The sequence below is a fragment of the Quercus lobata genome, chromosome 5 (assembly GCF_001633185.2).
Source record: "Quercus lobata isolate SW786 chromosome 5, ValleyOak3.0 Primary Assembly, whole genome shotgun sequence".
Classification (NCBI taxonomy): Eukaryota; Viridiplantae; Streptophyta; class Magnoliopsida; order Fagales; family Fagaceae; genus Quercus; species Quercus lobata.
The window spans coordinates 58,238,671-58,251,720 of NC_044908.1; the positions used below are offsets into that span (position 1 = coordinate 58,238,671).

General features: G+C 34.9%; 1 protein-coding gene across 1 annotated transcript; it reads left to right on the forward strand.

Moving 5' to 3' along the window:
* Positions 1–376: 376 nt before the first annotated feature.
* LOC115988986 lies at positions 377–6,137 on the forward strand. Its single transcript, XM_031112629.1, has 5 exons — positions 377–834; positions 930–1,133; positions 1,341–1,901; positions 5,266–5,583; positions 5,996–6,137. The coding sequence occupies exons 1-5, from the start codon at positions 567–569 to the stop codon at positions 6,055–6,057; spliced, it is 1,413 nt and encodes a 470-aa protein (XP_030968489.1). The 5' UTR covers positions 377–566; the 3' UTR covers positions 6,058–6,137.
* The last annotated feature ends 6,913 nt before the right edge of the window (positions 6,138–13,050 follow it).

Sequence of the window (13,050 nt, forward strand, 5' to 3'; positions counted from 1 at the left end):
TACACATAAATAGTAATATGCATGTAGGTGTAGCAAACAAATAAAACAAAACAAACTTCGAGTGTTACATTTGCACCATTGATATTATATCATAATGTTTTATATATATTCATTTTCTTCTATTCTTTTTTTTTTTTTTTGGCCCATCATCATAATTGATAAAAACAATAGTTGTGAGCCGTCAAGGCCTCAAATTATTGGAAATCATTGGTTAAGATTTCTTTCTGCTATGACATTATACCATAGTCCCATCAATCACATGCTCATCAATATCAGAAAATATTGTAAATGTACCTTCAACAGACATTACATTTTTTTTTTTTTTCTCCCCCTACAGAAAGGGGACTAAGCTTTTAGTGGATTTCCAACTGAGGTTATAAAATATATCTCTAGAGTCTGGGGAGACCCAAACACGTCATTCGCAAGCATCGTTGGCTTCTTCAACAGAAGGTAAATACAAAACTCCTACGATAAACCTGACACTTGGAGATGATGGCCCCAAAAGTGCAAAAAAAAAATAAAGAAACGAAAGAATAAGTAAGTAGTTAAAGTATAAGGCATCGAAAATGATGGGATATCACTTTATGGGGAAGGTAACAACGTCTACACCTCTCCTCTTCAAATCGAAGCTCCTCTGTTTCTCTCTGTTTTACCTCTTCACCGCTCTCTTTCTCGCTCTCTACACCTCTCTATCTCAATCCAAATGCCTCTTCAGATCCTCTCCCTTCGATCCCCTCCAGACCCCTCTCTTTTCTTACCCTTCTTCTTATGGAGAACACAAGTATGCCCTCCCAACCCATCGTTCCACTTGCTCCTCCCCTGTCTTTTTCACAGGTACGTGCCCTGCATTTTTTTTTTTTTCTTGAATTTTTGCATTCAATGATTGTAATTTTTGTTTTGGGGTAATGGGTTTTGGTTTTTGTTTTCAGATTATTGGACTGTGTTGAAGGAGATCCGAGATTTGTGTAAGAATTCTTCGTTGGCTTCGCCAGTTTTGAGTTATATGCAGGGACAGGCCGATAGTTTTGGTGGGAATTTTAGTACCCAGAAAAGGATTTCTTATTTTGATCATGAAAACTCTAGCTTAGAAGTTCCTTGTGGATTCTTGAAGAAATTTCCGATTAGTAATTACGGTTAGTTTTGTACCATAATTCTCGGGAATTCAGCTTTTTTTTTTTTTTTTTTTTTTTTTTTTTGGGGGTGTCTCTTTTCCTATCAGTTGATGAATCTGTTTGAATTGTGCTCAATTCATGGAACACAATTCGTAAAAAAAGTTCTATTTTTTCTTGATATAACTAATACAAGTCTGTTTGAATTGTGTTCTTTTGTGTCAAATTCAGATCAAGTTGAGATGGAAAACTGTAATGGAGTAGTTGTAGTCTCGGCAATCTTCAATGACCACGACAAAATCCGACAGCCAAAAGGGCTAGGATCCAAGACCTTGGATAATGTATGTTTCTTCATGTTCATAGATGATGTTACCCTCAATGGGCTTGACTACCACAAAGTAATTTCAAAAGAATCCCCCCAACATAAGGTAGGCGTATGGAGAATTGTTCGAGTTTCGCGCAAGGACTTGTATGATAATCCAGCCATGAACGGAGTGATACCTAAATATTTAGTTCATAGGCTTTTCCCAAACACCAAATTCAGCATTTGGATAGACGCGAAGCTGCAGCTAATAATTGATCCATTATTGTTGATTCATACATTAATTGTGTCCGAGAATGCGGATATGGCCATATCCAAACATCCATTCTATGTTCATACCATGGATGAAGCAATGGCAACAGCAAGGTGGAAGAAATGGTGGGATGTTGATGCCTTGAAGACCCAAATGGAGACATATTGTGACAATGGGTTGCGGCCATGGAGTCGCAAGAAGCTCCCCTATACATCAGGTATTACAATATTAATATATTTAATTGTTTTCTTGTTGCACTTTGGTTTGATTATTTGGTTTGAAATTATATATTGTTGGAAACCTCATGATGATGTATCGTTTCAAATTGTGTTCCATGCCTTCAAAGCTAAGTTTTAAGGAAATGAAAAGGTTCATGAGCCTGAAATATGAGAGTTATTTCAATCCAATATGGTTGAGAAATTCAAAGTAGATGTTGATGAAGGCGTTTCTTTAATGTGATGAGCTGTAGTATAAGAATTATTAAAGTCTGACTGTTAGGTCTAGTTGTCACGGGTCCTCCCAGATCATTTATAAAATCCACCTTCAGAGTGTGTTAGGTCAAAAGCTTTCTTCGTTAGATAATAACTTCAATTTAGTTTAAAAGCTAGCTTCCTCCCTTAGATGATAACTTCAATGATCGTACATGGCTTTGTTTTGATCATTCAGAAGCTATAACCTATGAGATGTTTCCTGGTGGAGGCTCAAACGAAGGTGAGTCCCAACCAGGGACAGAGGCATTAATTGACCCCCGGGGGGGGGGGGGGGGGGGGTGGTGTGCGTGGGTGGTGGTATTAGTATATATATATATATATATATATATGTGTGTGTGTGTGCGCGCGCGCGCATTAAATTTAGTAATTTTGTTCAATAAAATTATATTTTTCCCCTTTAACAATATATTTAATTCTTTTTAGAGTAATGTTACAGTTACAAACTTATCTACAACATTTTTATATACAGTTGAGGTTTAAATTCTTATTGGTTCGCATTTGAGTCTATCACTTACATCACTTTTTTACTTACCAATAATTACTCACTATATCAACAATATACCTCTAGCACTTTCCTAATTTTAAAGGCCATTAAAAAATTTATAGATCTAAAATTTAAAACAACATATACTAGCCCAAAAACATTTGTGCAACAACAAAAATCACCAATAGCAAAGCTAAAAAAAATTAAGTCAAATTAACCAATTTTACTCAAACAAACAATTGGCCCTTTAAAAGGTTTTAAATAAAATAATTTTGCATTTACCCAGCAGGTACACAGATCAAAAACTCATAAAAAAAAATTTTTTTCTAAAAAAAAAAAAAAAAAAATCCTCAATGGCCTAGAAAGCACTGAGCTAAAGGTCAAAGTCGCCCCTTAACTTAAAGTTCTGACTCCATCCCGCGCCCAACTTCTTCACTGTTCAGTGTGTTTTCAGAAACCAAAAATGACTGCGTAAAAAAGGAAGTGGGGTCGGGGTGTTTTGTTGTATGCGTGAAGTTTCCTTAAAACCCTTATTTCATGATTCTGTATAAAGGTCACTCTTGTGGGGTTTACCTACTCTGGTATATTTTTCGTGCAAGCAAAAGTTTTTAGATTTATGGAGATATAGAATAGCACATAAGTTATCATACTTGCATATCCACCATTTGAGTCTCCAATAATTATATATCCGATTTGACCGGTAGAAAAACTTGTTGATAAATACACAAGTGTTCAACAACAAAATTATGAGATGAAAGACATGATTTTCAATTTTAAATATAGCTTGTTTGCTTGCATTATTTAAACAATAATTTTTATTGTTTAAACAACACAGTACGTATTTTCACAATATTTTTCATTCACATATATTTTCACAACACTTAAATAACATTACTAGAATAACATTATCAAACGGACCCATTTCATGATTTTAGTTATTTTTGCATCTGTATGTACAAACATGTGTGCAAGTTGGTGTGTACACTGGCAATTTGTACATATATGAATCTAAGGATATTGTGTTGGTATTTTGAGGACAACATACTTTCACTTGAACTAATTACGTAACATCATTTCAATTACAAAAATTATTTTTATTATGTATCAATCATAACTTGCCAACTTTAGTGTTTGTGAAAAAAATTAAAAAAAATTGTTAGGTGACTAGTCTAATTGTTTTTATGGGTAGGTTCTATAAGACAAGGTCAGAAAATAAAAATGGTCGGTGTCCTTGAAGTTAGCCTTTGAGTGTATCACAACTGTTTCTTTTTCTAGTTCAAGCACCTACTTCAACAATTTTAATAATTGTGTGAAAGATTAAAAAAGCTTTCTTTTTCTAGTTCAAGCACCTATTTCAACTATTTTAATAATTGTGTGAAAGATTAAATAAGCTTTAGAAAATAGTAATGTTATAGACACAATTACTTTTGCAGTTGTTAATAAAAAATTTGTTATAATTAAAGGAATATCATATGTATCCACTAACACCTCTTTTATTATACACTAAATACGAATTATGTTAATAATTATATATAAAAAAAATTATTGTGTTCATATACTTCCTAGAAAGAATAGATAATTATCAAAGCCTAAAAAAAAAAATGTTGAAGAAAAATCTCAATAGATAATTTTGGCGAAATAAACAAATAACTTATAATTGGATTTCCTATCAACGTCAGGGCAAGAACTGGGAAAGGTACAATTTATAGAATTTAGGCATCTTTTCAAACTATATTCTAAAAGTTGCATGAAATTTAAGGATGTAGCAATAGATACGATTTTTTATTAAAAATAATCGAAATCCTGAAATCGAGAACGAGAAATGTGTAGATGGGTGTGGTCCCCATTAGCAGCTGATCCAAGTGTGGTCCATAAAAATATTCACATGGTTGGGTTTCAATGACACAGGCACAGTTTTCTAAACTTTGGTGTTGACATGGCATTTAAGTATAGGAATTTAATGTATATTTTCAGTTTTTAAATAATATTATATATTTTTTTATTTATATGTATTTTTAAAAAATACAAATAACATTACCAAACAGCTTTAATTCTTATATTCAAACATATTTACACAAATTTTGTTTATTTATATTTTTAGTAATTCTAGTATTACATAAATTGTTACAATTTTGACCATAATTATCTTAAATTTTAGATTATAACGAATTCCCGTAAGTCTATTATTTTTTCTCCATCATTTACAGTCTGTTACTTAGATAGTTGAGTCTGTTACTTAGATAGTTGTGGAACAAATTATGCCATTTTAAGTAGTCTTAGAGTTTTTCTTATATTTTTCTTTTTATTCCCCCCAAGAATTCTAGACTATTCTATTCAAAGTAGTAGGTCAAATGCCCATACAAACTCATATTTCTTATGTTCTTCAAAAAAAAAAAAAAAAAAAAACTTATATTTCTGATGAGTATACATAAAACTTCACAACAATTGAAGTTGACATGCTTTTATCAATTCTCATTTATTTATCACTAACAATATACCACCACATTTACAATTATAAATTTTTTTGTCAAATTTGTTTTCTTTAAATTTTCTCTTCTTATTATGCTCTAATATGTCAAATACATGGCCAATATGATGTCTCTCAGATGTACCAGATAGTGCTATGATCTTAAGGAAACATGAATTGAGCAGCAACCTCTTTTCCTGCCTAATGTTCAATGAGTTGGAAGCTTTTAACCCAAGAGATCAGTTGGCTTTTGCATATGTAAGAGATCACATGAAACCAAAGCTAAAGCTTAACATGTTTGAGGTTGAAGTATTAGAGCAGGTAGCAATGGAATACAGGCACAACCTAAAGCACATTGGTGGGACCAGTGGCAGAGAAGTTGGGTCCAAAAGGTCCAAGATCAAAAGAACCAAAAGGGCAGGCTCAGATTTGTTGTATGTTAATGGCAGCTGTTGTAGTAAGTGCCAGAAGTATCTTTTGGAAATGTGGGGTGAATCCCATAAATGATTTTGTCTCTAAAACTTTATACTACTATAAAAATAGGGGGAATTATATAATATAAAAAAGGGTCTTACCAATAAGTGTTATTAGGGTATTAGTTAACAATTTATTTTAAGAAAATTTTAATATTATTTTTTTTAAAAAAATGTGAAAACATTAATTAATTTTTTTTTTTTTCATAATTTTTTTTAAATAAATTATTAACCAATTTCTTAAAAATATTTGTTAGCATTTCTTATTAAAAATAGTTAAAGAATCTAACAAACTACATTTTACAGGAAAAATGCCTGACAAGAAATAACAGGCTGTCAGGGAATGTTTCTTTTTTACTTGTTTTGTCTTTTTCAATTGCTTTTCTTATCTGGTAGGCATTGACGGGTCGAGAATGCTCTTAGCCAATTGGAATAAACAAAGTGGGAAGATCAGATAGGTTTTGCTTTTCTTGGTACAGAGACAAGAATCCTAGTATAGTGGCGGCTATCAGAATTCAGAATTTGAATAAAATTATAACATAGTGCTCAAGGTGTCATGAAAGTTTTTACTATCTTTTATTTTGCAGTAAAACATTTTTTTAAATATAAATATTTTATATACATTTTTAGATGTTTAATGTGGCAAGCATAAACCATTAAAATTAGTGGTTCGGTCATCAAAACTATTAGTACTAGACACTAGAGGTCTGGAGACCGGGCCTTTGGCATAGGTCACCAAATCGATGGCTCCGGTAACCTGACGATTGGCACCCAACTAGACCAACGACTCAGTTACCAAATGCGGGAGAGACACCATATACTTTTATAAAATATTTTTCTTAAGTGTTTAAAGCTAAAATGTTTTATAATATTTTATAAAGGATTTTACTATTAATAGAAAACATTTTAAATTTAACTAAATTATACAATGAAATAAACAGAATAAAATGCTAAAAATATTTTCCAGACTAAAGTATTTATTGTGGTAACCAACCCAAGCAAGATTGTGCATTTGAGTAAGCCAATTATAAATTACATTTCTTAAGTATGAGCTTTCCATCTCCCTTTTCTTAATAAACTAATATAAAGGGTGAGCCTTTAGCGTGCTTATATTTATTAATCAATAAAATACCTTGGATATTTTAAAATTTATGTGTTAATTCATTAAAATATGCTAATCATTATGCATAACACCTTTCCCATGAATTAATGAATACTCAATCTTATTTAATGGTTTTTTTTTAAACACTAATTTAATGGTTAATTGATATTTTATTGTCTAATTTAGGAATGGAGACTTCCAACCTTAATCCTATTCCTCTAATAAAATCAGTTTGACAATATATAGGTGTCTAATCACCTTAGAAAATTATTTCAATGGTAACGACTTCACTCTGTAGTCTGTTCGTAAAACATTAGTCCTTAGTTCTTACTAAGAGGTCAGTTCAGAATTTGATATCAACATTGATGAACCCAAATTCGTTAGTTGAACTTCTCATCAATACAGATAGACAAAGCTATAGGATTCGTTCAGAGACAAACCTGCAATAAGATATGAAATAGAGAAAAAGAAATACATCGGTGTGATGTTTGCCAAACACCCTCCGATGATTAAGTTAAAATGAGATTCAATTGAAGTATATTGCAAAAGAATTCAATTTGGGAGTAGTTTTTGGGGTGAGAATTGTGTACCACTCGTGCTTTGGTTTGTGTGGGTTTTATAGCCCTTGTCTTCATTTTCTGAATGAATATTTGCATTTATAGGATATGGAGCCATTGGTATTAATGACTGGCTTTCATTGTCTTCCAATGGCTATTCATCCGTTGGTACTTGTACGTTACTCCTTAACTGTCTTAGGCATTGAATGTCTTTTATGGCTTTGTCCATCACTAATATTCGTATGTTACGCCTTGCGTTGAATAAAATTTAATTCGTTCATCTAGAGGAGGAAGATCTTGATAAATTAACACTCATCATTTAATGTATGGTATAGTCATCACATGGACGATGCTGGCTTGATGGATGATACTAAATTTCTCTTCTTTTGCTATATGATGGATAAGGGTAATTTTTCTCCTTTTCAGACATGAATTAATTCTTGTCTTTATTATTCCGTTGACCAATGAGAGATTCAAAATCAACTAGGAAACCTCCAATTTTAAATTTTACTATCACAACTAGTAGCCGATCAAATTACTGAGTTCATGCATTGCTATCTTTCCATTCCATTGTTAAGTTCTCTCAATTTCTAGAATCAAGCTTTTTCTCCTATTAGAGATATTAAGGTTCAAGTCCATTATATTAAAGTTCATTGTAGTATACGTAGTCCTGATTTGCCTAGTATTCAAATCCTTTACAAGTATGCATTTGATTCATTTCATGCATTTGTGCCACATTTGGTCAAGTTTCTAGGATCACATGTTTAAGTATTCTAAATTCAGGATCTCATAGATATTGATGATGCAAAAAATCAGCAGTTGAGCTCCTCGTCGTAGCGAATGGACAATGCTGTGAATGGGGTCGTCTCTGTAGATGGAAAACCTACAAAATGAGCTGGGTGGAAGAATAACACGTCGGTGTGGCGTCAGCCAAACCACCTCCGATGCTAAAGTCAGTAAAGGAGAAAGATTCTTAGAGAGAAACAGACTGGAGAGAGATTTTCGTGAGTATTTGTGTGTATGATTTGTCATACCTTGGGTTTCTGATCCTTTCTCTTTTATAGTTGAATGCCTAATCAATGGGCAATGGATCACTGTATTTATGTTCAATGGCTAGTGCATTATAGAATCTTTGTCTGAAATTCACAGCTCATTCTGTGACTGTTGCTCCATCTGTTATGTTTCGTCATAAATGAGCATAATAAATGCGAAACGTCTTCTCTGGGTAAATGACGATCTTCGTGTAGTGATGACCATAAATTTCTGACTCATAGCTGCCCCCTTGATCGAATTGTCATCTATTAGACGAGATAAGAACAAATTCATTTGACACTTCGTATTCCGTGTACTGCGCATTTATGACGGTTTTGGTGTTTGAGCAATTGAATGCCACATGTATGCCTAGGATGCGTTCGTCGTGCGAACATGTCTCGGTTTTCCCATGCGTGTTTTGGCCATTTGTTTTGCATTTTTCCCTCCTCTTTCCTTTATTCTATATTTTTTCCTTATTCAGTTTCTATTCTAGGGTTCGTTTCTCCTCCGAGAGTCCTTTCTCTATCCTACATTTCCTGGTAAGTTCTTCGTGCTCCTTCTTCTTTTCTAGTTCTTCCATGGTAAATTATTCTGCTATTAGGGTAGATTTTCCTTCAATAGCTTTCTTTTTTGCTCATTTAGGTTACCTACTCGAGTCTGTAGAAAGGGAGTGTCTCAAGAGGGTTAGTTTCTTCGTAGGGGAGGAATGTCCATACACTTATGTCCTTTCTTCGTTATTCCCTCTGGTTTCCCATTCTGCTAAGGTAGCCAGGTTGTTAAAGATGTTTGAGGTAAGGTCTAGTGTGATCTGGAGATGGGGTTATCTTCATCTAATGTTTGCGTGATCTCGGAGGCTACTTCTTTCCATCCCTTATAAAGCTTGGAATATCCCGTGTTCCCTTACGGGAAAGGACGAGCAGTGGATCAGGGATAGGTTTTAGTTCCCTGATTCGGTAAAAATTAGGATCCCGAGTGACAAAGAGAAGGCTCATCACTTGTATGCTGACAAGGTTTGTTTTTACAAGGCCGACTTTACCAATAGCCTTCATTTCCCTATTCATCCCTTTGTTAGAGAACTTTTTTCTTACTTCCATCTTGCTCCGGCACAGTTAATGCCTAACTCCTAGCGGATCATCATCTCTTGCATGGTGGTTTGGATGTTTGCTGATGATGTGACATCGTTAGGAGGGATGAATTCCTTCATTTCTATCGTCTGAGGAAATCAAAGGACCTCGGCTATTATGAGTTTAAGCCATGGGATAAGGCTTCTAGGTTAATCCTCGATTACCCATCATCTCTTCGAAATTGGAAGCCAAATTTCTTTTTTTGTCTCTAGAAGTGGTTAGGAGTTCGTCCCTGGTGAGGACCTGGATGAAACCCCCAAGTTTTTTTGTAGTTAGGGAGTTCGCATGTTTGGTACATCTTTCTCGTCTTTCAGTTGCTTTTCCCTTCATTCATAAGTGACGATGATAGATGACTTACTTGCGTTTCTGTTTGCAATTTCCCAGTATCCTCGTCTAAAGAAAAGGTATTAGTGTCGAGCTGAAAGAGTGAAGGAGTATTAGAGTCTGTTAAAGATTTTGACGAGCTCATTTCTCCTCAATCTCTATTTCTTCACTTTTTGGGTCCAGAACCGTCTACTAAGGTTCGGAAGAATTTGGAAGTTGTAAAGAAGAGTAAGTGCTTCTTTCTTTTTGTCTTCTTCTTTCTTCTCTCTCTTTTTTTATATTATTTTTTTGTCCTTTCAGGAATGACGATTAGGTTTAGCAAGCAGAAACTGGCTGAGGCCCAAAAGAAGAAGGCCAAGGGTGGCACCGTCAATGGTCTCTTGTCAAAGAAAAAGATGGGGTGACGTCTCTAAGAAAGATCCTGTGATGACACTTCCTCCTACCCACTCGCCTGCCAATCATCCTACTTCTCCTACCACGTCATTGGAGGTGATTGCCTCTAGTGGAAAAGAGGTTAGGAAGAGGAAAAAGGCTGGTGGTAAGTCTTTTCTTCCCACCTTTTAAGATGATGCTGATGTGGCAACTTTGAAGGCTCATGAGGCACTCTGTATGGATGACCTAAGCCCTCTAATGGCGAAGTTGTCCAGTGAGGTAATGTCATCCCATATTCAGAAGCTTGTGCAGGTAAGTGTTGCAAGCTATTTTTTACTTCTTCTTCTCTTTGCTTTACTGCAGGCTTTGGGGGATTCTTTGTTCATCTTGGGAAGGCTCTTGGACCTAGAAAAGAAGGTGGCCACGTCTAAGCCTTTGGTTAAGTCTTTATCTGGTAAGAACGAGACGCTTAAGAACAAGGTTGCTATTCTCACTACCAAAACTGAAAATGACAAGGAGCGGGTGGCAACCTTGGAGAAAAGCCTGCAGGTGGAAAAAGACTCCTGCAAGCTGAAGGACAAGCAAATTGGTGACCTGGAGCTGAAACTACAGACAGTTGGGGCCACGACGGTACAGGATTTCAAAGACTCTAACGAGTATTCCAATGAGTTGTGGAAGTACTATGTGGAGGGCTTTGATCTTCTCGTGAAGTGGATGGCAAAGCATCACCCTGGTTTGGACCTCTCTGGCTTGGCCATGGATGATGTTGAGAAGGAACTTATTCTGATCATCCATTTGAGGCTACAAAGAAGAATATGATGGAGGGAGCCACAAATGTTACTGAAGTATTGGAGGAGGCCGTAATTACAACCCTTGTAGACCCTGTCACTAACGAACAGTAATCTTTATGTTTTTTCCTTTCCTTTTTTTCTTTCCCTCTTTTTTGTTTATTACAAGGCAAGAACAATATTTTTCTTTGGGCCCGTTGTTTTGGGCAATTAAACAATCACTTTGACAATGATAGGTAGGTTAGTTGTAGCAAACAACTTTCTTTTTACGTTTGGTTGTGCTTGGACGACCTTTTATGATGATGTGCTGAAGCAACTTTCTATACTTAGCTCACGTTTGAATAGCTCTTTGTTTTTTGCTATGTTGGAACTATCGTGTGTGAATGACAATTCTGATCATGTTTGAACACCTTAGCACTTAAGCTATGTTTTAACTAGCTTTCTATTGAGCCATGTATGGATGACGAGCTTAGTACTACTTAGCCATGTTTGAACAGTTTTCATTGAGTCGTGAATAACGACCTTAGTTGCGTTTGAACAACTTAGTATATTTTAGCTGTGTTTGAACAGCTTTCTGTTGAGTCATGTTAGAATGACAATATTAGTTGTGTTTGAACAACTTAGTATTTTTTAGCCGTGTCTGAACAGTTTTTTATTGAGTCATGTTTGAATGACGATATTAGTTGTGTTTGAACAACTTAGTATTTTTTAGCTACGTTTGAACAGCTTTTTATTAAGTCATGTTTGAATGACGATATTAGTTGTGTTTAAACAACTTAGCATTTTTTTAGTTGTGTTTAATCAGTTTTTTATTGAGTTAGTTTGAATGATGATATTAGTTGTGTTTGAACAACTTAGTATTTTTTGGTTGCGTTTGAACAGTTTTTTATTGAGTCATGTTTGAATAACGATATTAGTTATGTTTGAACAACTTATTATTATTTTTAGCTGTATTTGAACAGCTTTATATTGAGTCATGTTTGAATGACGATGTTGCGTTGTACTCGTGACTTAAAGTCATGGTATTGGAGCGTCTTTAGATTAACCATTTTTTATGTTTTTTTCTATTCATGCTTGAATGACGATCATACTGGTTGTGTTTAAACCACTCTGATTTAGTCGACTTTGGTGGCTGTGTGTGAACAGCTTTTGATTTAGAATTTTAATGACAGAGGTCCTTGTGATGTCTCCCAAGGATGACTCCTAAGTGTTGCACATATTTTCATTGACAAATAACTCATGAATGATCATTGATAAATACGCATGGATAGTGCTTTCATGTATTATTGATCTACGAATGACGAAAGTAATAACTGTCGTACATACTAATATAAAGATTAGGCAACTTGAAATGTAAAGCATTCCTTACTGGTAGTATTTCTTCAAGTGTTCTATGTTTCATGGTCGAGGAAATTCTTAGCCATCTAGAGACTTCAGGTAGTAGGAGCCTTCTCTAGAATGACGGATTACTTCATAAGGGCCTTCCTAGGCTAGTCCCAATTTTCCTTGGGATGGTCCTTTGTTGCCTATGATACCTTTCTAAGGACAAGGTCTCCTGTGTTGAACCTTCTTACCTTGACCTTTATGTTGCAATATCTAGCCATTGCTTCCTTGTGTTTGGTCATTCGCTTTATAACTTCTTCTCTAACTTCATCAATTAGGTCTAAGCTGCTGTTAAGCTCTTGCTGGTTTTTCTGATCTTCATAAGTTTTGACTCGGAAGCTCATCAATCCCACTTCCACTGGTATGACGACCTCAATGCCAAATGTCAACCTGAATGGTGTTTCTCTTATTGGAACTCTTGTGGTCGTCCTATATGCCCAAAGGACATTTTGTAGTTCTTTAGGCCATGCCCCCTTTGTCCCCTCAAGCCTTTTGATAATTTTGAGCAAGCTTCTATTCATCACTTCTATCTGGCCGTTGTCCTAAGGGTGACTTGGAGAAGAGTAGTGATTCTTTACTCCTAAGTCTTGGCAAAATTTTCGAAACTTGGGATTGTCAAACTATTTTCCATTGTCTGATATTATGACACATGGGACTCCAAACCTACAGATGATGTTTTTCCATACAAAGCTTGTGACTTTAGCCTCTGTTATCATCGTCACTAGCTCTGCTTCTACCCATTTTGTGAAGTAATCAATTGCCACAATCA

Excerpts from the sequence above, each read along its gene's own strand:
- LOC115988986 (XM_031112629.1), top strand. The coding sequence starts at position 567 with ATGATGGGATATCACTTTATGGGGAAGGTAACAACGTCTACACCTCTC. Across the intron at positions 835-929 it reads CTCCCCTGTCTTTTTCACAG|ATTATTGGACTGTGTTGAAG; the intron begins GTACGTGCCCTG and ends TTTTGTTTTCAG. Across the intron at positions 1,134-1,340 it reads ATTTCCGATTAGTAATTACG|ATCAAGTTGAGATGGAAAAC; the intron begins GTTAGTTTTGTA and ends TGTCAAATTCAG.